This window comes from Onychostruthus taczanowskii, unplaced genomic scaffold (assembly GCF_017590055.1).
Source record: "Onychostruthus taczanowskii isolate IOZ18803 unplaced genomic scaffold, ASM1759005v1 scaffold55, whole genome shotgun sequence".
Lineage (NCBI taxonomy): Eukaryota > Metazoa > Chordata > Aves > Passeriformes > Passeridae > Onychostruthus > Onychostruthus taczanowskii.
Window position 1 is genome coordinate 5,253,086 of NW_024503124.1, and position 24,980 is coordinate 5,278,065.

At 46.5% G+C, this 24,980-nt stretch overlaps 1 protein-coding gene across 1 annotated transcript in view; it reads left to right on the forward strand.

The window, feature by feature from the left end:
• Positions 1-24,980, forward strand: part of RALGAPA2 (Ral GTPase activating protein catalytic subunit alpha 2) — a 95,309-nt gene that overhangs the window by 37,474 nt on the left and 32,855 nt on the right. Inside the window, exons 25-38 of the mRNA XM_041417284.1 lie at positions 3,075-3,203; positions 4,485-4,613; positions 5,283-5,341; positions 5,642-5,750; positions 6,082-6,192; positions 6,505-6,573; positions 6,741-6,878; positions 7,332-7,518; positions 8,698-9,469; positions 9,740-9,811; positions 10,785-10,908; positions 11,697-11,852; positions 18,453-18,611; positions 22,622-22,749. Of these exons, the coding sequence (XP_041273218.1) occupies positions 3,075-3,203; positions 4,485-4,613; positions 5,283-5,341; positions 5,642-5,750; positions 6,082-6,192; positions 6,505-6,573; positions 6,741-6,878; positions 7,332-7,518; positions 8,698-9,469; positions 9,740-9,811; positions 10,785-10,908; positions 11,697-11,852; positions 18,453-18,611; positions 22,622-22,749 (2,342 nt within the window). The remainder of the gene's footprint in view (positions 1-3,074; positions 3,204-4,484; positions 4,614-5,282; positions 5,342-5,641; positions 5,751-6,081; positions 6,193-6,504; positions 6,574-6,740; positions 6,879-7,331; positions 7,519-8,697; positions 9,470-9,739; positions 9,812-10,784; positions 10,909-11,696; positions 11,853-18,452; positions 18,612-22,621; positions 22,750-24,980) is intronic.

The following is a 24,980-nucleotide window of genomic DNA, read 5'->3' on the forward strand; positions in this document are numbered from 1 at the left end:
AAATACTTAATAAATTTGTGTTGGAACTTAATTTTTGACAAGTTAACTCTTACTTAAAACTTCATGGCAGGTAGGAAAACTTGGCATAAGTAAATTGAAGCATTTGTTCCTTTAGAGTGGAAAAGGGAAGTCTTAAGCCTTCTGTAAATTAATAATCTTTCCCATGCCATAGATCTCAGGTGCCAGTGAGGTGTCTGTCGGTGAGGAACAGAGTGAACTTTGAGTGAAAAATCCATGTTGTTCCTGTTGAGGGACAATTGGAAACATGAGGAAGGCAGCTGGCAGGCTATTTGCTTACACCTGTAATCTGCAAAATCTTGAACAGAAATTAGGTGAAGAATATTTTTGCAATTGACCTTTCAGTGAACTTGCATAAATTTATTTCGCTTACTCAGTGGATGTTTACGACCTTATAATTTGAATTACTAGATTAACCTACACTGAAATATGATGCTGTTTATAGGGTTAATGCATTTGAGAAGGACATGCATGCGATTGCCCCCTCCTCTCCCCTCTTCCCCAGCTTTAACACCACAGAGCATCATTCTGAATTGAAATAGTCCATAATGGTCCTTTTTTTCACTTTTCTTTAACAACATGAACACTAAATTATAGCTGTGCAATTATGTAAACAATGGAAATGCTTCCAGAATGAATACTTCCTTTTAAATTTTCATTTTGTGTAATTGCTGAAAGGTTTGGAGCCATAATAAACCAAAATTATTTTACACATTTATCGTTCTAAAGGTCAATTATGAAAGAAGTAAAGCAACAACACTGTGCAGAATGAGTAAACCAATTTCCACGGCCATCACCATATGTTTTTCTTATGGCTTGTGTTTTCCAGTTGCTGTGTACATAGCATTCAATTAAAGTGATTCATTGACCAGGCTGGGAGCTGCTACCCGGAGTTTACGTTTGCAGGGAGGGAAGGAAGCCCGGCTCTGTTTGAATTACCTGATTTTGCCCTATCACTGATAGCACAGATGTCCTGGCTCCCTCGCCCTCTCACCAGCCTCTCTCTGCTGATAAGCTCCCTGAGCCCCCGGATTGCTGCCCCAGATCCTGTGCTGTTGTGAGCCGGGCGCTCTGCTGATTGGGAAAGGGGACAGAACCCGGCAGGCTCCCTATGAGCACTGTCCTGGGCTGGTGCTGAGCCTCTGGAGCAGAGCTGCGGTGCCACGGGCAGGGGACAGCCTGCCCGGCCCCAGCTGAGGTGCAGTGACCCGAAATGCCCAGGGTGATGTGCTCAGTGCCTGGGGTGAGCCCGGCTGAGCGGGTTTGTGCCGGCCCTCCCTCGGGAGATGGTTCCTGGGTGTGTGTCACTGCAGCCAGCAGCCCACGCTGGGAATTTGAAGGGAAGCCGAGGACTGCTTCAAGAGCTTTTCAGAGGGAATTTTTGAAAGGTTTTTCACTGTGAAAAATGATTTATTTTTAGTAGCACTACATCTCGTAACAGGCGAGTAAATCCCTGCAGCCTTTTGGACCGTGTGTGCTGTCACAGCACCCATGTTTGACAGTCACGTTTTGTGGTTCTCCTCGCCCCACTATGGGAAGTGTTCTGTGCAGGGATCCGTGCCCTGGTGTGTGACAGATGGGAGCTCTGGGGTGAGGATAGGAGTTAATGCAGTTGTTTGGAGCAGCCTCCCTGGCCAGGTTAGCCTGGGCTCTTTTATTGTGGCACATGTCAGCAGCAGCCTGCTCCCATCTGCTGCCCTGCTCAGGGCCAGCCCAGCCTTACCTGGCCCTGCTGTACAGGTGTGCTGTGCTGGAGCAGCAGGGAGCGTTAATCAGCCCTTAATTATAACAAGGTATGTCCTTTGTTCTGCGCCGACCGAGAGCTTACCACCCGCTTTATGAGCGGCTGCATCCATCTGCTCTGCTTCTCCATGTTTGCATTGACCCATATTGACTTAAAATGTATCAAAGGAAGTGATTAAAACAAGTTTAAACATTAACTTGAGTGGCATTTTATCTTATTCAGGAAAGTGAAAGCATTATCTGCTACTATGTTAAAAACCAATACTGTTTATTTGAATTTATAGCAGTTTCTTCATAGGATACTGGTGTTGCAAACACTTAGTGGAGCACTAAGCTGGGGCTGTGCTGGTGTTTAGAGGGCTTAGAGAAAATAGTGGTGATGTTCAAGCATCTCTTTGTGAAGAGAAAATTGAGTTTGTCGTCTTTAGCTTCTGTAGTAGAGATTGAGCATGTGGACAGATTATGGGGGTCTCTAGCACAGGCTGTCTTTGACACATCATGAAACCAGTAAGGATGGACATGGAAAAGGGTTTTCCTTTGCAGCTTTTCAAAATTTTACTGAGTGGGAAATAATTATCTACTGAGTATAGAAATAGCTGGATGTAACTTTTCAGCCAATACAGTGTCACGGGTAAAGGATTATACAGATTTTATGCCTAATTTTAAACCTGCTGAAAGCTTGCAGGGAAGAAATCTTAACTCAAATATAGGAACTTTGCTCTTGTTTGGAGAGACTGTGAAGACTTAAAATCTGGAAGGCTTAAAGATGAAAGGCTTATCTGGAATGTGTTCTGTACCACAGGGTGAGGGCGAGCAAAGCTGGGGCTGCTGCTCTGTTCCTTCAGAGCACCTGAAGCAGAGAGCAGGCCTGGGGAGGGCAGCTCGTGTTCTTGTGGCATGGAATTCTGAGAGATTTGAGGAACTCACTCCTCGGGACTGCTGCAGTGCTTCATCTTAAGTCCATGAAATGTTTGGATGTTGACTCTGAAGTCTTGTTTAACAGAGTGGTTGCGTTTAGGCACAGAAAGACATGAATGGCGGCGTGGGCTTTGAACAGGAATTTAGGGGTTTTTGGAAACAAATGTTTCCAAAATACCAAATGTACTTTGGCTACTCCACACCCATGAAGTGGAAGGTGGTGATTACATGGAGGTCAGTTTGCGCACAGTGCTCTGGGAATTTCCACCTCAGTCAGTGTGGGACTGGGGAACCTCAAAGTTAAATCTTCTCAGACCTCAAAATTAAATCTTCTGACACTCTCCCTTTTCACTTTCGGGCTTTCTGGCTTTTCTCACAGGTGCCTTCTCTTGCAGGACATCCTGAACACTGTCATAAAGCACTGCCTGCCGTGGTTCTTCTTCCTGGGGCTGCCTGGCTTCACAATGCTGATCGGGGACTTCCTCGGAGCGGCGGCACGCGTGCTGAGCGTGGACACGCCGGAGGTGAGCACGGCTGGCTGGGCTCTCAGGATGGACACTGGGGCAGCTGGGGTGGGAAATCCTGGAAGAAGGCAACACGCTGGTGCTGCAGAGGTGTTGGATCCAAAGGCTGAGGCGTGAGGAAAGCGTGTCCTGGCTGCCACACGCCTGTAGCGCCCCATGAGCGCCACTGCAGCGAGCAAACAGCGAGAGAGAGCGGGGAACTCGCTGGGTGACACAGCGTCTCAGGCTAAATGTCAGCACTAACAGAAATGTGACTCTAAACTATTAAATTATCGAAGGATAAGTAAAATAGCAAGTCAATGAGGGGTTGCCAAAATAAAGGTAAAGGTCTGGCAGTCCTGGGAGAGACAGGAAAGCTGTACTGCATGTGAAGCACCAGCTCACGGGAGACCTTTCGGTCTGTTCTGGCTCAGGGCTTTTGCTGCTGCTCTTGACATTTGTGTGGCTGAGCAGGTGGCTCTCTGCAGGGCCACAGCCCTCTCCAGTTTCAGCAGAGCTGGAATGGTTATCCAGCCACACTTCTTCTGTCAGCCCTCAAAGAGCTTGGTCAGCCTCAGTGTTGATCCAAAGCTTAAATGCTAATAAGAAATGGATGCTCAATTTTCCAGGGAAAAGCCATAAACCAAAACCTCTTCCATTCCTCCTGCGTGCATAAAACTGGGTGTGCGTTGCATTTTCAACATTACACAGTAGTTAATGTGTTTATAGCTCGTGCTGTGCTGCTTTTGATGGCTCTGCAGGAGCAGGGATCTCTCTGCACATTGGTATCACCTGTGCAGTGAATGTGAGTGGGTTCTGCACCCACTCCTCTCTGTGCCACAGGATCACCTCATAGCAGTGCTGCATTAGTGCTTCACCTCCTCACTCAGCTGTTCTTCAGGGGGTTCTGTACTTCCTGTCAGCATCAAATGGCTGATTGTCAGGTTGGGTAATGAGGGGGAAGTATTGAAGATGTAGGATGTGCTCAGGAGTGGGGCCAGGTGCCAGTGGAAGGGCAGCTCAGCCTCATCAGGAGAGCAGAGCAGCACAGCAGAGAAAGCAGGGGCAGGAAGGTGTGTGTTAGTTACTGCTCACACCCAGCCCTTGCTGGAGCTGCAGGGGAAAAGCTCCTGGGTTGTGTTCCCTGGCACAGCTGAATGCTGCATTGTGAATCTAGCAGGCTGAGTACAGCAGTGCACACTGGCCTCAGAGCTGGAGGCATCTCCACGTGTGAAGGGTTTTCAGTGACTATTTTAGTGAATATTTTTTTAGTGACTGTTTCTGCCTGCTTGCCCATGCCAGGCTCCCCGCTCCGAGGCTCACACCATCCTTGGTGCCCTTGTGTGCTTTCCAAACACCTACAAAGGAATCCCACAGTTGGGACCCATCTCAGAAGCTGGCGAGAGCATCACAGGAACTGCAGATTTGAAGGTAAAGCCACACTTATTGTAAATCCTTAGGTAGCCTAACCTGGTTTCCCTGTGCAGTGACTTCATTCCTGCCCAAGTGGTTGCCCTCACACAAGCCCCTGTTGCTTTTGATAAATGTGAGACACTGTGATCCACTGCTCAAAATTAGGGATGGATGGGGAAGAATCTCTGAGTTCCTCATGTAGCCTGAGCAGGCAGAACCAAAGGGAATACAGAAATCCCTTCACATGCTTGGCTCCTGTTCTTGCTTCTTCATCAGGCATTGGAGAGTCACTGGAGGTGTCTTGCTTCTAAAATTAAGACAGTTTTTGTCTTTTCTGTACTAAATAATACACTAAAATTTTCATAACATATTTTGGTTAGAACCTAAACATTTGTGTTTGTATGGAGTGACCACCACTTGTTTGTAACTGCCCCTTGACACTGTAAATTAATTGATTTCCTCTTGCTGCCTATACATTAGTTGTAAGCTGATTTGTTCTCAAGGGCCTGTATGTTTGAGTTGTAATTGGTGTTTCTCCCTTGACAAAATACAACTGGCGTGAGGTAAAGATGCTTTAACAAGAGACAGGGAATTAAAGTGACTTCACCTGTAACTATGTCAAAATTAAACAACTTTAAAGTAGATGTATCAAAAAGATGCTTATTCTAATTTATTTTGTTATTTTAGTATTGCCTCATAAATATTTTATTGAAGAATGCCGCAGAGGAGCCAAGTGAAGCTGCAAGGTAAAATACCGAGTAAAAGAAATGGGAAAATATCATAGAATTGGTTAGGTTGGAAAAGACCTTTAACACTATCAAGTCCAACCATTTATGGCTTGGAAAAGTCTTCCTTGCTGCTTATTTTCTGCTGCTGCCTTGTGGTTTGGTTCCTGTGGAGTTGAGCCTTACTCTGTACCATGAAGGTGCTGGCCTGTCATGCTGGAGGGGAAAGAAAAATCTCATCTTTGTGCATTTTTTTCCCTTTTTTCCCCCTAAATATTGCTCTGAATGTCCTGACCCAGCTCCCTTTTCCCTTTCTCAAAGATGCATAGCCATCTGTGGCCTCGGCGTGTGGATCTGTGAGGAGCTCACGCAGTGCACGAGCCACCCGCACGTGAAGAAAGCCATCAATGTCATAGGTGTGACACTGAAGGTATTGCTGTGGCGGGCTCTGACCAACGTGCTTTGGGGAAAAAAGGCATTTCCACTTTGCAAATAATCACTGATAGCCTGAGGCACAGGCTGCTGCAGTGGTGTCCTGTGCAAGCATGCAGAATATGCCTATAGACTCCTTACCCAGCAAACTCACATAAAAGATCACACAGTGTCAAACCTGCTGGTTCCTAATGCTGACCGTGTGATCTCACAACACTAACTTTTTTTATTCTTTGCAAAGATGCAAAATAATGAAATGTAGAAAATCTAAATGCAGTGTATTGTATCTGAATATTTTGTTTGGCTTCTAAACACCTTTTCTCTTCCAGTTTTCCAACAAGCTGGTGGCTCAGGTAGCCTGTGACGTCCTTCAGCTGCTGGTGTCTTACTGGCAGAAGCTTCAGGAGTACGAATCCTCTCTGTGCCGGAAAATTACGGAAGTATGTCAGATTCTTTAAAATGTTTGTATGCAAAGTTGTCTTAATCCCTTCCTTGGGCTGCTGTGGTTTTGTTAACTCCTCCCTTTTGTATATTGTTGGGGAGGTACTTGCTGCACTCTCTGGGCCAGTGTAGGTCCCTCGTTTGTAGCGACTTGTGTGCAAAGTGCTCAGCAAAGTGTTCTCTTTGATTGACACGGGCTGTTGAATGCTCCTAGGAGAACTTAACCTGTTCTATGCCCTGTGCAGTGAAGGCCTGTCTCTGCAGAGGAGGAAGCTGAGTGCCTTTCTGACACTTGGTTTGTTTGGCTGCAGATCCTGGTGGCCACCATCGCGTTTCTCCTGCCCGGTGCTGAATACTCCTCCATGGAAGTGGATAAGAAGGTGTGTCACTGAAAAGGGCTGTCTCCATTCTTTGTGCTGTTTGAGGGGGGTTTTAAATGAGGTTGCTCCAAACCAGAGCTGAATTTTAAACTTTCCAATTCATACCCTAAAGTCTGGGTGAATTTAATAGAGTGTACCTAAACACTGTGGTCCGTGTTCTTGTTCAGTTCATAGTTTCACTGCTGCTTTGCTTGCTGGACTGGTGCATGGCACTGCCCATGAAGATGCTGCTGGAGCCCGTGTCTGCTGGTGCTGTGGAGGATCAACATGCTTCTAGAGCTCCTTTGCTGGATTATATTTACAGAGTGAGTAGGGGGAGGGAAGGCGATTTACTCTGCCTGGCTGTTTAAAGATGCCTTTCACACACCCAGAAGACACAGAAGCAGCTTTGTCAAGCACTAGAAAATCACATCATCCAGGTGACAAGTTACAAATGCAAAATGTTAAGAAGACAAGATTAGAGATGTAGAACAGACAGGGGATGGTGAAGACAAAGGTAAAATGCTTAAAACAACGAGCTGTAGAAAATAATTTTCACAGAAATATTTGGATTATTTGGAGAGGGCTGTTAAAATACAGAACAAGCCCTGAAGCGAGCTGTTAAAAGCACAGAATCAGTGCAGATGGAGACTGTTAATTTAGAAATGCTGGATTTGGACACATTTGGGTGGGTTGTGTAGTGTGTCAGATCTGGGGGTCCCGCTCACTGGGTGTGTTGGGGACTGTTCCAGGTTGTCACTGGCTCTGTGTCCCCGCAGGTCCTGCACTGCTGCATCAATGGCTCCAGCACCTACACGCAGCAGAGCCACTATGTGCTGAGCCTGGCTGACCTCTCCTCCTCTGACTACGACCCCTTCTTGCCCCTGGGGAACGTCAGGAGCTCCTCTGAGCCAGCCCAGTGCCCCTCATCCACTGATTTGGGCAACCTGCTCACCGTGGCTGAAGGTAAGGGCGTGCCCAGAGGGTGGGCTGGGCCAGCATGTGTGTGCAGCAGTGGGAAATAGTGTTCCAGCCTCCATCTCTGCCTTGGAAACCTGCTTCTCCTTACTGCACGTAGCAGCTGTTCCTTCAGAATTGGGTACGGCTCTCTCTGGATGAATTCCAGTTGCCTCTGTGATGGGATGTTTGAGTTTGTTGCCAACGCTGCTTCTTAGAACAAATTTATGTCTAGAAGATGTAAAGGGAAGGAGAAACACTGTAAACTACAGAGAAAAATAGTTTTACACTGAATATGAGAAAAACTAGAAATGAGGAGGTTTCTGGCTATAAAAGGAGTGACATTCCCATGGGAGAAGTGGAAGCACAGCAGTAGCTCAGAGTACAGTCACTTTATGAAATAACTGATGGACGTGCTTGTGCTGAGGGGACCCTCTGAGCATGCAGGAAGTCTCTCCCTGCCTCACATTCCCACCTGCCAGGGATGGAGGAGCACTGCTTTGCAGTCACATCTCTGGTTTGCTTGGCTTTTCTGCCGTGCCACCCTCCTGCTCCAATGGCTGTGGGGATGTGGTGAAGTAATATAAAACTGTGGGACAGGTAGGATTTCTTGGAAAGTTGCTAGAAATGCTTCCTTGAACAGGAAGGATCAGCAGGTCACATAGTATTGTATTTGTGGGGTGCCCTGTGGCAGAAAGGAATGATAAATCTGACTCCATGTTTTTAGAAGGTTACTTTCTTATTTTATGACATTATATTATATTAAAGAATATTATACTAAGCTATACTAAAGAATACAGAAAGGATGCTTACAGAAGGCTAAAAGATGATAATGAAAACTCATGACTCCTTCCAGAGTCCTGACACAGCCTGACCCTGATTGGCCATTGAGTCAAAACAATTCACATGAAACCAATGAAACAGCCACCTGTTGGGTAAACCATCTCCAAACACATTCCACTTGTGAGCACAACACAAGAGAAGCAAATGAGATAAGAATTTGTTTTCCTTTTTCTCTGAGGCTTCTCAGCTTCCCAAAAGAAAATCCTGGCCAAGGGGTTTTTCAGAAAATATAACAGTGACAACATAGGGCAAGCTGCTGCAACGTGGCAGAAGTCTGCAGGTGCTCTTTCTGTATTGCCTCTTGCTGCTCGTGCTGATGCATTGTGTTTTCCCCGATGGTTTCAGAGAAGAGGAGGAGGAATCTGGAGCTGATCCCTCTCACGGCTCGGATGGTCATGACTCACCTGGTGAACCACCTGAGCCACTACCCGCTCAGCGGGGGCCCCGCCATCCTCCACAGCCTCCTGAGCGAGAACCACGACAATTCCTACGTGGAGTCCTCCGAGCTGTGCTCGGAAGTGTTCCGCAGCCCCAACCTGCAGCTGTTCGTGTTCAACGACAGCACTCTCATCTCCTACCTCCAGATCCCCGCCGAGAAGAAGGTGGGCGCCGAGCCGGCGGCGGCGCCCTCGGACGTGCGGGTGATCGTGCGGGATATCTCAGGGAAGTACTCCTGGGATGGCCGGGTCCTGTACGGGCCCCTGGAGGGCTGCCTGCCGCAGCGCAGCACGGCCGCCGCCTTCGTCGTCTCCAGCGACCCCCAGCAGGATGGCCTGTCCCAGAACGATGTCTCCCAGGTGGAGGAGGGGGAGGACGCCCTGGACCAGCTGCTGGAGAGGATCGGGAGCAGCAGCCCCGAGTGCCTCCCGCACCCGCAGCGCAAGCTGAACGAGCCGGCGCCGCCGCCCTGCGGGATGAGCCCCGAGCAGGAGCGTGCCATCACCGAGGCCCTGCTGCAGCAGAGCGCCCAGGAAAGGGAGTTCATCCTCAAGCGCAGCTCGGACTGCAGCATGAGCGTGGCCCGCCAGGAGCCACCGCCTCCTGCCCAGCCCCAAGCCTCCTTTTATTTCTGTCGCCTGCTGCTGAACGACCTGGGGATGAACTCCTGGGATAGAAGGTAGGAAGAGAGGATCCAGAACGTGCTTAGGGTGCTCTTCTCACTTTTTACCCCTGAATGTGGACACGCTTAAGAAAGTGAGGATCATGTAGCTGGGGGTAAGAGCAGAGTTTTGAACTTCGGTGATTATTCGGAATATTCACCAGAAGATTGTGTATAACAATAATTCTAAGAAATCATATCATGTTAATTCTCTTAGCTGTTTGGATGATGAAATACTGTATCTCCACTGTGTTGCATTTACCTTCAAACCTTTCCTATTTATTTTAGAAAAAGCTTTCATCTGCTGAAGAAAAATTCAAAGTTGCTGCGAGAACTGAAAAATCTGGATTCCCGCCAGTGGTAGGTGATGTGTACTGAACACACCATTGATAAGGTTCATGTTTCCCAAGGAAGAATGAGTCACCAGAACCAAAACTTCATTCCTGTTGAATCCAAATATTGGTATGAAAATTGGAGTGTTTGTTTCTCCAGAGTTGTGTAGTCTGAATGGAGAATCCACCTGCGCTGGCACATTCTCTGTGTACAGAGAATTCCGAATCAGTGGCGAAGAAGAAGAGATTTTTTTCAAGTTTGCTTTAACTGAGAGAGGAGGGAATCAAATTGATTGTGACCTGCGTACAGCTGATAGAAAACAGTATTTTGTACATCCCTGAGTCAGGAGCAGTACTTTGAGGGGTGATCCACCCAAAACTACTCCCCAGCCAGAAGTGGCAGAATGAAGTTCTGCATGTTACAGGTTTTTTTTCCATTACTTGACAAAGAGCTGTTTGAAAAACATCTGCAGCATTGCAGAGTTCTGAGTTTCTTCTATCCCAACAATTTCCACATCAAATGTGCTTTGCATGTGTTTTCAGATAAGCCAACTGTCCCTGTCAGCCTTATAAAACTTTGCCCAGGGCCTGAAAGTCAATAATGCCTCTTCTGCCTTGTATGTCATCACCCTGTAATTAAAATTCTGTAGGTCAAATTGTGCTCCCATTAACACCTGTGCCACCTCGCTGTCTCTGCAGTGCTGCACAGATCTGAGTCATTAACCCTGTAATTGGAATTTGGCCACCAGTTCTGTGGCTGATGTACAGGAGGATCAGGCTTGGCTCTGCTCTCAGAACTGGGGTGTCTCTGCAGTGACTTTTGGTAGCAAAAAAATGGGGGGAAATCTGAAAGTGAGTCATGTATTTGTGTGCGTAAAAGAAATCGACACACAAAGATAAATGTGAGCACCTGGTCGTATGTTCGGGGTGCGGGGGGATCTGAAAAATAATTTTGAGTTGAAACTTGTTTAATTTTGACTTCTTTTTCCATCCCGTGGCAGTCGTGAGACTCACAAGATCGCCGTGTTCTACATCGCTGAGGGACAGGAGGACAAGTGTTCCATCCTGGCCAACGCCAGGGGCAGCCAGGCCTATGAAGATTTTGTTGCTGGGCTGGGCTGGGAGGTAACAGCCATAATTTAGACAAGTTACCTTGTTAGTGGCACTAATTCACAAAAAAAAAAGGAAGTAATTTGCTGCACACTGATGCTTAGCTGCTTTTATCTCTTGCTGTGGTCAGAGCACACTCAGCACAGGAGTTCCTTATGACATGTGTGGGTTTAATTTGCTTTGTCAAAATGGTGTGTCACAATCTAAATGCCATTAACATTTTGGTGTTTGGGAAATCCAGAGTAGCTGCGTGTCACATTTAAGGATCCAAGTGCCACAGCGAGATGCAGCATCCTCAGGCTGGTGCTGTTGGGAAAACAAACAAGCCTTTGGACTCAGGCTTGACTTCAGAGAAGGGTTTCTCCTGAATGAACTTCTGGAATAATTTATTGTAAGGGTGCTTTTTCTGTACAAATCTTCTGTTTCCTCTGTGGTTTTTCTGGTTTTCTCTCTCTGCCTTTTGTGATGCTCCGGGCAGTGGGAGCTCCGAGCCCCACAGAGCCCGTAGCCAGCAGTCTGTGGGAGAATGCTGTTGTTCCCTTGCTGCTGTTTGCTGGAGGAAGGTAAAATAGCTGGATAGATAATGACTCAGAACCTAGTTCAGAGAGATTTACTTTTAGTAAATGTCAAGTACAGGCACAGGAAAGACAAATCTAATGGAAAGATCGCAGAGCTCTAGGGGAAGACTTCTCTTTGTCTGGGATGGCTATGGAAACCTGGGGTGGTGATTCCCTTAACCTTGATAGAGAAGCAAATCCTGATGATGCTGAGTTGGCTGCTGTTTGTGCCTTTGGCTCCCTCAGGTCGACCTGTCCACGCACGGCGGGTTCATGGGCGGCCTGCAGCGCAACGGCAGCACGGGGCAGACCGCGCCCTACTACGCCACCTCCACCGTGGAGATCATCTTCCACGTGTCCACAAGGATGCCCTCCGACTCAGACGACTCACTGACCAAAAAGGTAAAGGTTTTCCAGTGTGTTTCACAGCACTGCAGTCACCAAGTGCTTCCATAAAAGCCTGAGCTGGAAGCAGCCTTTGCTGAGTGGCCCTGGCAGCCTGTCCCTGCGTTGCCACGTGGTGCTTCTGCAGCTGGGTTAGCTGAATTAAATGGCATCTAAATTCTGGGTTCTGAAACACAATTAACATTTCCATGGTAGCCTCAAATGCCACCGTGAGTAATAATATTAGCAATAATTTCATTTGTACATTGTCTGCCTGCCAAAAACTGCTGTAGGTTGGTAGAACAAAGCAACCAAATGCAGCATCATCAAACCATCCTGTGTGGAAAGAGGGCTGAGGCTCAGGAGCCCCAGCAGCCAGCTCAGAGTTCAAGACAGTAGCCAGTTAGACACAAGTCTGACAGGCAGCCTCTGCTTCAGACAGCCAGAACCCAGCCCAAAATTCTGTTGGTATCAGTACTTAATTGTTTGTCTTTCCTAGCGAGGAGCGGTTTCAGGTTATGCTGTTTGCCAGCTGCTGCTTAGGCTCAGAGATTTTTGGGGCATACAAAACCTCTGCCTTTTTAATTGTGATGGGCAACTTGTCCTGCAGAGGTTGTTAGCATGCATCAGTAATGCTGCAGGAGCCATCCACTTGGTTTCAGAATATGTGCTTTTCTTTGAAATATAAAGGTGGAATCTCTGATTGCTGGTTCTGAAAAATTGCCCAGTGTTTCGTACTAAAGTCAGATCTCGTCTTTTTTATTGTGATATCTGTCATTAAAAAAAAAGGAAAATCAGCAAAATGGCATGTTTCTCTTTCTGTATATAACTCACTACCTTCATGGAGGCAAGGCTATGGAGCAAAGTGCTTCAGGATGGAGCAGTGGGGTAGTGGTGTGTAGTACAGGACTGTAGAGTCTCTGTGACCATACCAGTGTAGGATGTTTGTATTTTTATTGTTCCTGACCAGTATTTGTCCAGCTGCTCGACCAAAACTCCAGTGATGAATGATTTACAGTTGCCCTAGGCAACATATTCCATATTCCTATGCTCCACTTCCTGTACCACAAAAAAATCTCTGGTAGTGCCTACTTTGCTTCAATTTAAGCCCACTGATTCTTATCCTATTTCACATGGATATGAAGGGCAGATGATTTTGCAGCACACTTATGCATGTCTGAGAACTGCTGCCATGTCTTTCCCAGACTTAGTTTTCCTACATAAACTGGGGCCATTTGTTTAATCTCAACCTTACCTTGTAAGTCCTGGCTTTTGTGGAAGCCTGGCAAAGGCACTGGGATATGGTCTGGCTGTTGAGTAGTTCATCACCTGGGAGAGGAGAGGAGAGCACAGTGTGGCAGAGCTACCACAAGGGGAAGAAAGGGATTTAGCTGCAAACAGTCCACTTATTCTCCTTATTTTCATCTATGTTACGGGTTATCACAGACACTGAGGGTCTCGTGATTCTGTTTGTCTTCCCTGTGTTTGCTCTAAGAGAATTCCTTCTGTGTGATAAACAGAAACCAAAAGCATTTAGTAGCTGTCAGTCTCCAAGTTTTGTAGTGCCAGGAAACCAGGCCAGCTCCAGCACATGCTGTCTACAGAACATAACTGCAAAGGAATTGCTCTGGGACCTTTTCAGGAACCCTGAGATCTGCTCTAGGAATGGAATCCTGCAGGGATCAAACTGGGAAGTGCAGGACAAATCTCTGAGCAGGCTCATGGACCCGAGGAGCTGCAAGTAGTGGCTCAGACCAGATGACTTCCAGAGGGCTTTTCAGTGTGTACTCATCCATGGTTCCACACACAACAGTTTAATTCAGTTTGTCACAGCTTCTGTTGTGAGCAAACATGCAATTCTGTGCAGATCAGCATGGATTGTTGACAGATTTTACAGACCTGCAGCTGTGAGTGGAGAAAAGATGCATTTCAGAAGCACTGCACTTTCTGGAAGGTGGGCAGCTCTCTGGGCTGAGGCCCTTACCTCACATTGTGGGGCAGAATGTCCAGGTTAAAAATATTATTTCTTACTTCATATTTATTACTTCTTGCCATCGATGCTTTTGTTTTATGGGAGTGTGGGAGAGAAAGATGGAAGCCCATGGCATTCATTCAGTTCCTGCTCCTACAGCTGAACTGTACCTGGTGATACAGGACAGTGGTGCTGGGAGGAGAAAAGTTCATCAGGATGCAATGGGGGCCACAGCTTCTTTATTCTTGCCTTCCCTCTGGGATCTAAGGTCCCCATAATCTCTGAAATCTTTGTGATTGCTGGGGTTTCTTCTCTGCTTATTTTGCCTCAGACCAAGAGAGGCTTCATCCCTGTCAGCACACTCCCAGCTGAACAGAAGGACTGACCACCTGCTGCCCTGGGGAGCCCGTAGCAAGGCCATAAATTCTGGGAGCTGGGGAATTCAGCAGATGTAGTAATTTTACTTAAATATGTTATTGTGGTTCTTTGTTTTTACTGAACGCAAAGATAAATTAAGTTCTGGTATGAATTTCCCAGAATAAGTGCCTTTCCACTGGAGATAAGCTTGTTTTTGTGCAGTAGAGCTGTGATTTGCAGTCTGCATTTTTTTATTTGAGGTATATGCTGACATTATATTGCTAATTCAGGAGGGAAGAAAGAAAGAAAAAAAGAAAGAAAAACCCCTCTCCAAATAAGTCTTGGCCCCGACAGAAATCTTTCCTAGTGGAGTAAACAAAATTCAGCTGATCTCTTTTGCTGCTGTAGGGTTCAGCATCATTGGTTCCAAACTTTATCTGCCTGTCTTGTGGCAAGTGTCTTTCCACTGGAGATAAGCTTGGCCCCTTGTTTTTGTGCAGTAGAGCTGTGATTTGCAGTCTGCATTTTTTTATTTGAGGTATATGCTGACATTATATTGCTAATTCAGGAGGGAAGAAAGAAAGAAAAAAAGAAAGAAAAACCCCTCTCCAAATAAGTCTTGGCCCCGACAGAAATCTTTCCTAGTGGAGTAAACAAAATTCAGCTGATCTCTTTTGCTGCTGTAGGGTTCAGCATCACTGGTTCCAAACTTTATCTGCCTGTCTTGTGGCAAGAGTGAAAATCAATCCCAGGAATGGCATCCTACCGTCCCTGCCTTGTTCTGCTCAAATTGTGCTTAACGGTTTAAAGATGTGCTGCCGAATTTCTCAGTGATTTATTTCATCTTCTCCATTGTCAGAGCAGAACTTTTTCAATTCAGAAATCTGGTTGCAACCCCATACTGAACTCTTGCTCCTTTGCTGCAGAAATTTGTTAGCTGGGGCTAGATTAGATTTTTAGCAGCTAATCTGACTGCTGTAGGGGTTTGCAGAGTGGGGACAGAGCTGTGCTATTGGATTTGTCCAATTCATTTGACTCCAGGACTATAATTGCACTTATGTCTTACAAGGCTTTTATGGCCTCGGGCTGGCGAGCAGCAGAAAAACAAATTGGCAGTGATACAGTGAGAGTGAAAGGGAATGAAAGGCACACATTATCAGTCTCCAGGCAGCCCTGCTCTGGCAGGAAGTTTCTTGCTTAATTTACAAATAAAACTTAGATTTTAGGATGGGCGCACAGTCAGCCAGACAATGGGGATGTCAGGCCCCACTGTTACTTAGCGAAAGTAGCAGCCATGCCTCCCCAAAAGCAGGAATTCTTCAGTCAAACAGACGACTCCTCTCTGGAGCCAGCTGGCTGTGTAATGCAATTAGAAGGGAAAGGAGGTCATGCCGGAGGTGTGCACCGTGACCGCTGTCAGCGCTGCCCGCCCGGCACCCGCAGAGCCCAGGCTGGAGCTGGAGCTGGAGCTGCCCTCCCCGGGCTGCAGAGCTCAGCCCCGGGCAGGGACAGCAGGGCTGTCCCAGACCTGGGGCTGGGGCTGTGTCCCAGCACCACGTTAACCAAACCAGGGCCAATTCCTGTGCCCGCCGAAAATTCCTGTGCAGCGGGGAGGATGCGCTGCCAGTGCCAGCGCTGCCTTCCCTCAGCATGCACAGAGCCATCGCTCCAGACTGCTGCTGGGGTTTGCTTTTCAAAGCAATCTGGTTCCTTGTCTGCTTTGGGTTTTTTTAATGTAGCTTTATTCTTTATTCCCCCCACCCCTAAACAGGGTGGGGAGCACAGCCTGGAGCTCTGGCTCTGCACGCGTCAGCCCTGGGGCTTTGGACATTTCAGCACAACTTGCTGAAGTCCTTCAGGGCACTGAGTTTTCCCCACAGCTGCTGTTTTGAATAAACAACACAGGAAAATAGCAGCTGGCTTATTGTCACTGATGAGATTATTGTAACGGCTTTTTATCAATGGAGTTACCTCTCAGTAACAAATATTTTTGATTAATGCCAATTTTTTCTTTGTAACGTTATACCTTGTAACTGTGGTGCTTAAGGATGTGTGGCTTCAAAACAAGGGCAGTAACTCAAGCTCTAAAACAAGTTGCTGGCACACACTGGGGATTGTGGCAGACTCATGAGCACAGCAAGTGTTGGTTCAGCTGAGTTCCCTTCTTCACTGAATTTTGTTCTGAAGGGTGCAATGTCAGTACAAAGTGTTTGATTATTATCAGAACACTTCCTTGGGATTTTAAAAAAGGTCCCTCAAGCAGTATTTGGACATATTTTGATGACTGTTTTTATAGCAGTATGTGTTATTTCTCATCCCAGAAGCCATAGGAGGCACAGCAGTACAGAGCCTTTTCTTCAGAAGAGCTGAGCTGGGTTTGTGAATTGCCCTCTGCACCTGGGCAATGGAGCTGCCTTATGGAATTTAGTGTCCACATTTATTTCTTGGGCTTCCTTCAGCAGAGGAAGGTTTGCTGGGTGCCACCATTGTAGGCTCTCTGCGCAGGGAAGCCAGTGCCAGAGCTGGCTTGGGCTCAGCCTGGCAAACGTGGGCACTTCCAAACCCCTGGCGGGGGTTCCCTGAGCTCAGCTGGGCCCATCCTGGAGCGGGACAGCCTGGCCAGGCATCCTCAGCATCTGGGACCTGCTGTGCACAAGGTCTGCTCACCCAGATGGATTTTAGGGGTGTATCTGACTAAACTTGACATCTCGCTTCTGATCGCTTTGGAGGTGACCTGGCTGCACCTGGTCACAGAGAGAGATCAGGGGTTTGTCCTGTGTGTGCTTTCCTGCTGCCTTTGGTACGTGTCAGTTTGTGGCATTCCCAACATGAGTGTTTTCTTGTGTGTTGCTTTGTTTTTACTAAGCTTCTGCACAGATATCTAGGTGACCACAAGAACAGCAATTTCCACTTGCTTTGTATTCGTAAGAAGCTCTAATAATAGTATTGTTAATGTTCCTGTGTTTTTCCAAGACAAAACTGGTTCATGTTTTCTTCAAACAGAGCTAAAATTACCTTTATTTCATGGGTGTAAATAGAACAGAATTATTATCTTCTGTTTAATTTAAAATAAACCAGAGAATCTCAGTCCTTCTGGGAACCGAGCTTTACTTCATTCTGCTGGAACACGAGCTGTAAGCCAAGTTTGCAGTTGTAACTTTTAAAAATTTTTCACAGTGTGTTGGTTTTGCCACGTTTCTCTTGTGACTGAGGGGTCCAGTTTGCCACCAATATGTAGGAGTGAAAGTTTTTCCATCTGAAGGCACTGCCTGGCTCTGAATAGGGAAGCCTCAACAGCACAGTGTAGGCTGATCCAAAGCGTGTTGGGGTTAGTTGTTATTTACCAGTGAAAATCACCACCTTCTTTTCCCTTTTTTCTCTCCCCCTGCACAGAGTGAAGTAGCAGAGCTTCGTTTTGGCTTCTTTGTTCGGTCTGTTGTGCACATTGTTCTGGGGGTAGCACCAAATTGGAGAGGGGGGGCTGTCTTTTAAGCTTTAAGTGGGACTTAAAGTCTCTTTATGCTTGGAGCTGGCATTGTGTGTGTGGATTACATTTTAACTTTAAAGCTTACAGTTGAAACCATTGTGTGAGGCTTGTACGTGATTGCCAAATAGTTTTTGCCATCTGTTAGATCACCTCCAGCTCCTCCAGCAGCAGAGCAAACACACACACACACACAGAGGCTCTCAGATGCTTTCTGTGTATGTCATGTTTAAATTTTATCTGTATTTCATGCAGCTCTGCTCCAAATGAAAAGGTGTAACTCCCACAGTATTTCCCATTTTTCTGTGCTTCACACTGCCCAGATATTTTGCTGACGTTTCAGGCAGGAGACCCCTCCAGACACAGTCAGTGAGGAGATGTTTGTGGATAATAAATTCAGTTATAGTGGTTCATGACAGGCAGTTTCTTGACATTCTGAGTCAAGGCATTTCATATTTCTGTGACAGCTGCCTTATTTTAGCTGGAATACAATGCTTCGTTGGTTAATGCTTTGTTCCAGTAATTCAGTTTTCCATCTTAAATCACTGTAGGTAATGTACATTTACATATCATGCTAATGGCTAGTTTGATAATGACTTAATTAAGCCATCAGACAACAATGAGTTCTAAATGAAGCAAATTATTGAGCTGATGCTTTCATGAGCAACTGGAGAAAAACAATATTTTAACTTTTCTGTAATGAAATATTCCTGCTATCGAGCATTGTAATTCAATTTGTGAGCCGTGACCCCTCGTGCAGCGTGGTTATCACTCGGATTAATAAAGAGCCAATTTACTGTTGCAGCTCCGTCACTTGGGAAACGACGAGGTTCACATCGTGTGGTCCGAGCACACCCGCAACTACCGCAGGGGCATCATCCCCACCGACTTCGGGGACGTCCTCATCGTCATCTACCCCATGAAGAACCACATGTTCTTCATCGAGATCATGAAGAAACCCGAGGTACGTGCTGGGTGCCTCGCTGGCTCTGCTGTGCTGTGCCAGTGAGCAGCGGTTCTGTCGCTTTCAGTGGCTTTAGAGTTTGGGAGCTGTTTTTTCCCAAACAGGTGAAAGATAAGCTGAGCAATGAGCTGACTTTAAAACTGGACTCACGGTGATCAGAGTGGCTGCTCGTTCGTTTTATAGCCATACTGAGCACTGAGTGAAACACTCCAGAATTCTCGACCCACAGGAGTCACTGGGCAAAGAACAGTATTTAAACCACTGTGAATGTCCTCTGAGGCAGTGAAAGCAAACCATTCATGATTTGAGTTCCTTGTGTGGTGTTGGGTCACTGCTGTACGCACGGCACCAAGCAGAACCTCACACGTCTGTGGCACTGTCGTTGTCACCTGACTGGGTGGGATGATGCACACATTGGACATTCTGTCATCAAAAAAGTACAGGAGGTTCACAGTTGAGACATTTTTTGGGAAAAAAAAGCATTTTTTTGCAAAATGTCAGAGGTGTGTGTATGTACATCTGTGCACGTGTGTGAAAAAGCCACTGCAGTAAATGCTTGTCTGGTACATAATGGATGCAAAAATATGCGTAAAATATACTTTGTGAAAGTAGCCATTGTGATAAATACCCTTTGCCTGATATGAGGGACAATATTTGTCCAAAGGAGTAGCCAGCTGTGGTAAATGCCTCCATCATATCCCATATTGATCAGGTGTCAACACTATTTTTTGGGTTGTGTGTGATGGAGTTGTTGGATATTGGCAACCAGTGCTTTGTCAGTAGACGTTTCAAACTTGAAAATTTTCTAATAGTGGGTTGTTAGGGTTTTTTCATGGTGTTGAGCTGTGCAGTTTAGTTTTTGCACATTTTAGCTTTTAGCTTTTTTTAATGCTCCATCAGGGAAATGAGAATTTAGCGTTAGGAAAACGCTTGAGACTTCTCTGGAGCGATGGAGAAAAGCTGTGTCGTCTTACATACTAGTCAAAACCACCCGACGGGCAGCCAGAATGAGAGCTAACTGGAAATTTAGTGTTATCCCTACATTTAAAGTACAAACCATTACAATGTAATAAAATTAATCCAGACATTTCCAGGGCAAGTGTGGCTGACCTTTTGTTCACCAGCTACTGACCCCAGGGTGAATGAACGAGCCTTGCAGAGAGAAATGTCTGTTGTTTGGCTTCAGTCCCTGGCATTTAAATTGCATTCCCTAATCGAATGAAAAGGCTGTCCTCTCTATCAGGTTACAGAATCCATGGCAACATTTGGCCTTTTATATCCATAATGTTAGCCTTTTTGTTTGCAGCCAAGTAGAGACACCTGGAGCAATGTTAACATTAACCGCTTTAGCATTAATAGCTTCATTATAGAAGAATTTCTGATCAGATAGCTGTTACTTTTGTTATATTGCTTCAGCTTGTATTGTTTTCATTTTTGATCTCCCTGCTTGGCAACCCGGCAATGATTTGCAAATTTTTTTGTCTTGATTAATTAAGCAATATAATTATCAGGAACTGTGCTGCAGTCTTTGCCCGACAAAGCTTCGGAGGGAAGACAATAGTAAGTCTGTTAGTGTGAATGCATTCCACGCGTCACAGATGCACGAGGATATTGGGAACAATGAGAGGAAAAGCTGCCTGCGAGAGGGGACAAAGCATGCCAGGCAAGCTCCGCACTGCACATACCGCCAGGGACATGCTGCGGGTTCCCTGGGACACAGATGCCTCGTTAGATTGCAGCTCGTCATCAGAGATTAATTCTCAGCCATTTGGTACAATAATTTACCCATTCCCCACTCTTTTAACTAGTGCTGCTTGCTGTAGAGGGGAAGTCTTTGTGCTCAGAAGGTTTATTTAACCTTGCCTACTTTTACTGCGGGCAACAGAAATAATGATTTTGCTGTTGGAAATTGGAATGAAGCAGGTGTTTGCAGTGGGCTGAATATTAATTTTTGCTTCACGGATAACTTGCAGTGACATTTGGAGTGCTCGCAGAAGGGGATCTTTCCCTCTATTTTTTTAATTGATTCCTGTCAAAGCAGGCTGTTTGTTTGTGGTGGCCGGCGGAGCCCCGCTTTCCCGGGCGGGCTGTCGGGTGCCGGACTCGGAGCGGAGCCGAGTGGGGAGCGCGCCCTGCACCTTCTGCTGGCCCACCCCCGGCCCTTGTTAGGGCAGGGCCCCGTGCAGATGGAAGCTGAGGAGATGCAGCTCCAGTGACTTTAATGACCCTTGGCGAGGCCACTGTATGTGCTGGGGAATGAATAATTCTGAGCCCTTGCGTGCACGCGCTCCGGCTGCGCGGCGCTCGGATCGAGGCGGGCTCCGAAGCCCTGGGCTCTGCTGCTGCTCTCCCCGGCTGGAATACACACACCCTGTCCCTGGGTGACATCTGTAAATTCTGTAGTGCACTGGTGACAAAGTCTGCCCCGCTCCCCAGCTCCTGGTGAGTGTGAAACCGTGAATGCAAGTGCTGTAAGCAAAACCTACTTGTCCAAAAAGCCCAGCAGGGAATTTCCCTGCCCCAGTGGCATCTGCTGATCAGACTTTGCATATCTGGTATTTGTGTGGTGGTATCACTTCAATACTAGTATGTACTTAACCTCCTTATCTGTACCTTTGCATTCTTTTCTCTTGCTGTCAATGCTTCAAGACAATGCATGGGATAAAAATTTCACTTAAAAATATTACTGCCTAGAGAGGCAAAACTTGATGCTCCATAATGTTATCATTTTGGTGGCATTGCTTTTCCTGTCCCCTTCCCTTCCAACTGCCTGGATAGTAATGCCAGCAGTAAATAAAAAAGATTGAAAATAAGGTAAAACCACTATGGTGATTTTAACATTTTTAACATTTTATACTTTTCTGGTTTTTTGAGGGGTGGGTAATTATTTTAAGTAAAGGAATGACAGAATAAGTGTGTGCAGAGACAGCTGTCATTTGCAGATGTTACATTAAACCAAAATTTCTTCTGTAATTCATTGCCACTTCTAATTAGAGGAATTCCCTAGATGCAGGGGATTTATATTATTCCCTTTGTCCATTTATTGAATGACTGTCACAGTCACCCACAAGCAGTTGGAGAAGAATAATAGAGGGTATTTATTTATGTGATAAGCCTCTGTACAGATGGAAAAAATCCGTAGCTTAAATATTGATAATTGTTACTGGCTTCTGTCTAGAGCTTTAGTTGGGGGGGTTGGTTTTTTTTCATTTTGAGTCTCTGAGAGGCAAATGAATTTGAGTACTTACAAGTACTGAAAGTTGTGCATTTAAACTTCAAAATTTTCTGTGTTTGGCAGGCTCAGGTCTGTTTTGTGTCTGCAGTTCTGGACACGGTTAATTTTTAGGAAGCATCTCTTGTTTGCAGTGTGGTCTTTATCTGCAGAGCCTTAGGTCACCAGAGGACGTCACACAGGGGTTTCCTGTGCAGGTGGCCCTGAAGGAGCAGCATTTGGGCAGCTGGACCCACTGGGCTGGGCCTGTTTGTGCCTGTCCTGACCCTGTGTCCTGCCCTTGAGAGAGCCCCTGCTCTGCCATCTCCTCTGCCTTCCACACACCTCCTTATCTTGGACCAGCTCAAGGTTTTTTTCTCTTCTATGAAGTCCATGGAAGGAGTTTGTAGAGGATTACCTGAAGTAAATATGTCTTTGCAAAGCCTCCTGCCATTGTTGGAGTCAGGCAGTGAATCAGCATCTCCTGTTGGGATCCCAGATGGAAAACAGCTCCTAATATTCACTGCCAAAGGCATATTGATTGCAAATTCATAGATGGCCTCAGTTTCTATGTGTACCAAGCTTGTGCTTAGCCAGCAGAACGTCCTGAGACGTGTGTGTCTGTGTAGTGTGCTGAGGGCAGTCATGGGGAATTTAAACACTCACCAGCTTGGGAGATGAATGTCACACTGTGAGTCTCAGTGTGGAAAACAATGTGGGCACACTGTATTGGTGGCAAAATGCTGTACCAGTTTCCTGCAGTGGTTCTGAAGCCTGCTTTTCTGTTTTGGGGACCCAGGTGCCGTTTTTCGGTCCCCTCTTCGACGGTGCCATCGTGACCGCGAAGCTGCTGCCGAGCCTGATCTGTGCCACGTGCATCAACGCCAGCAGAGCCGTCAAGTCCCTCATCCCACTCTACCAGAGCTTGTATCCTTTCTCCACGGGGCAGGTCTCCCCTTGGGAGGGTTCTCACTTGGAGCATCATCCAGCACAGAGGTAGGCTGGGGTGAAAATCCTCCCTGTTTGATTTCATTGGCAAAGGTCAGAGCTTTCTTCGTGTCCAGGTGGATGTTCTGAGTGGTTCACACCCAGCTGCCATCCGGTGTTTGCAGAATGGAATGGTAACAGCACTGGAGTCTCTCACCAGCAGCTTCCTTCTCACTGCTTGGTGGGCTTGGTCTTGATCTTGATCTCTGAGGAATGGTAACTTCCAGCTTGCTTTCACATTGATAGGAGTTGTGGACTGTGTGTGTCAGGCTGCTAGCTAGAGCTCAGCCACGCTCTTATCCTATCCAATTAACTTTATTTGGACTCATTACATTAATAAGACACGTGGGATTTGTTCTCAGACACAGATGTTTCAGGTCCCAAATTCCAGTTTCTTTCCAGTCACGCCTGTGTTTGGGCATTTTCAGAGCCTGTTTTCCACCAGTGGCTGGAAGGTAGCTGGAGGATGTGCTTCTGTGGGACAGGAGTGGTGACACAGGCTGTGCTTCTTGGGTTCTACACAGACCCACAGTGTTAGCACCCATGCTGGGGTCTTCTCATAATGCCATCATAGATTGCATAGCTTGTTTTGCTAATCACATCACTTACCTCGGGACAAACACTCGCTGCACTTTGCTTTCTCTGGGGAGCATTTGATTTGAGTATTTTTCTAATCACATGACTTTGAGAAAGAGTTTGTGAAATGTTTTGATCTTTGAAAGAACATTGAGGAATTAGTTTTTAAGATGCACATTTTTAAAACATGGAATATCCTCAGTGTACTTGTTAGAGTTTTGTTTTAAAAAATTAAACTAAAATAAATTTTATGCAGTATACTCTGCAAAAGTCATCAGAAATTAAAAGTATCATTGAGGTTAAATAGATTTGTGTTAATAACTAATTGTTTACTCATTGTAAAGCAAATGGTGGTGGTTGTGCAAACTGTGACAATGCCTGACAGGTGAGTCAAGGCTCGCTGTGTTTTTTTCTGTTTCCTGAGGAAAATCTAACAAATCACTGAATCTGTGATGTGCAGAATTTAGGTTAATCTGTTTCTCAGTGTTTAATACTAAAGTAATATTGTAGTAAAATGGACATAAGTAGCAGCAGTTACAAGAAGGGAGCTGTCCCAGCCCCTCACTCCCAGCTGGAGTCCTCCCAGCTCTGGCATTGAGCATTTTGTGAGTGAGCAGCACTCACCAGCTGGCCATGCTCCTGCTGTCCAAGGGGGTGTCCCCGAGGGTCCCTGTGCATCCCTGGGGTGACAGAGCTGCACAGACACTGCAGCACAGGGCACTGCTCTGCACAGGTCTGAGGCAGCATCTGTCTCCACATTCTTTTCCGCCTTTTTTTGCGTCTGCTTTTGCACCTGTGCTGTCCATAGTGACTCAACTGCCACTTGTCTGTCTGATAAATGAAAGTGGACTGAGGAACTCCTGAAATGGCACAAAGGGGATGTGGTGGGCAGATCCCTGTGGGACGATACTGGAGCAGGAGAGAAAGCTGTCTGTAATTCATTCCCTAGATAGTGCAGACTCTGGGGTACACTACGGCCAGCAGCTGGAATGTGAGTGTGTAGGTGTGTAAAGGTGATGTTTGGGCCTGTCTAATGCAGCTCCCAAAGGGTCAGTGATTCAGGTCTGGTGTTTGCTGTGCCAGCTGCTGCAAGCAGACCCAGCAGTGCAAACACTAAATGGAAGTGCCATTATCAGACTGGAGATGGAAATAACTCAAAAAATGCCAGTGAGAGGGAGAAACAGAAAGCAGTGTTCCTGGCAAAGCGTGTGTTTGGCACACAGTCATAACAGTAGCTGGGATGAGGGCTGCAGGCCGGAGTGAGGCAGAGCTGAGGAGGATCTGCAGCTTCCCTTTGGCCACATGGGTGATGTTAAAAGGCAGCATCCCTGCTAAGGGGCAGTAGCTGAAGAGGTTTGGACTCTGGTGTGGTTACAAATGGATCAACACTTATCTGGTGTCAGTGGTTCCGTGGGGATGAGGTGCTGCATCCGTGGTGCTCGTGCTGGAGTACCTGCAGGGACTCATCCCTGTTCTGCCCTGGCGGTGCTGGGAAGCCGGGGCAGCATCTTGCCAGCAGTGGCAGCTGAAGTCACTTGTTGGAAAGTCTGCAAACTCCGGCTACAGCTGCACTTGTCAGGGGCTGTAAGGGAAGT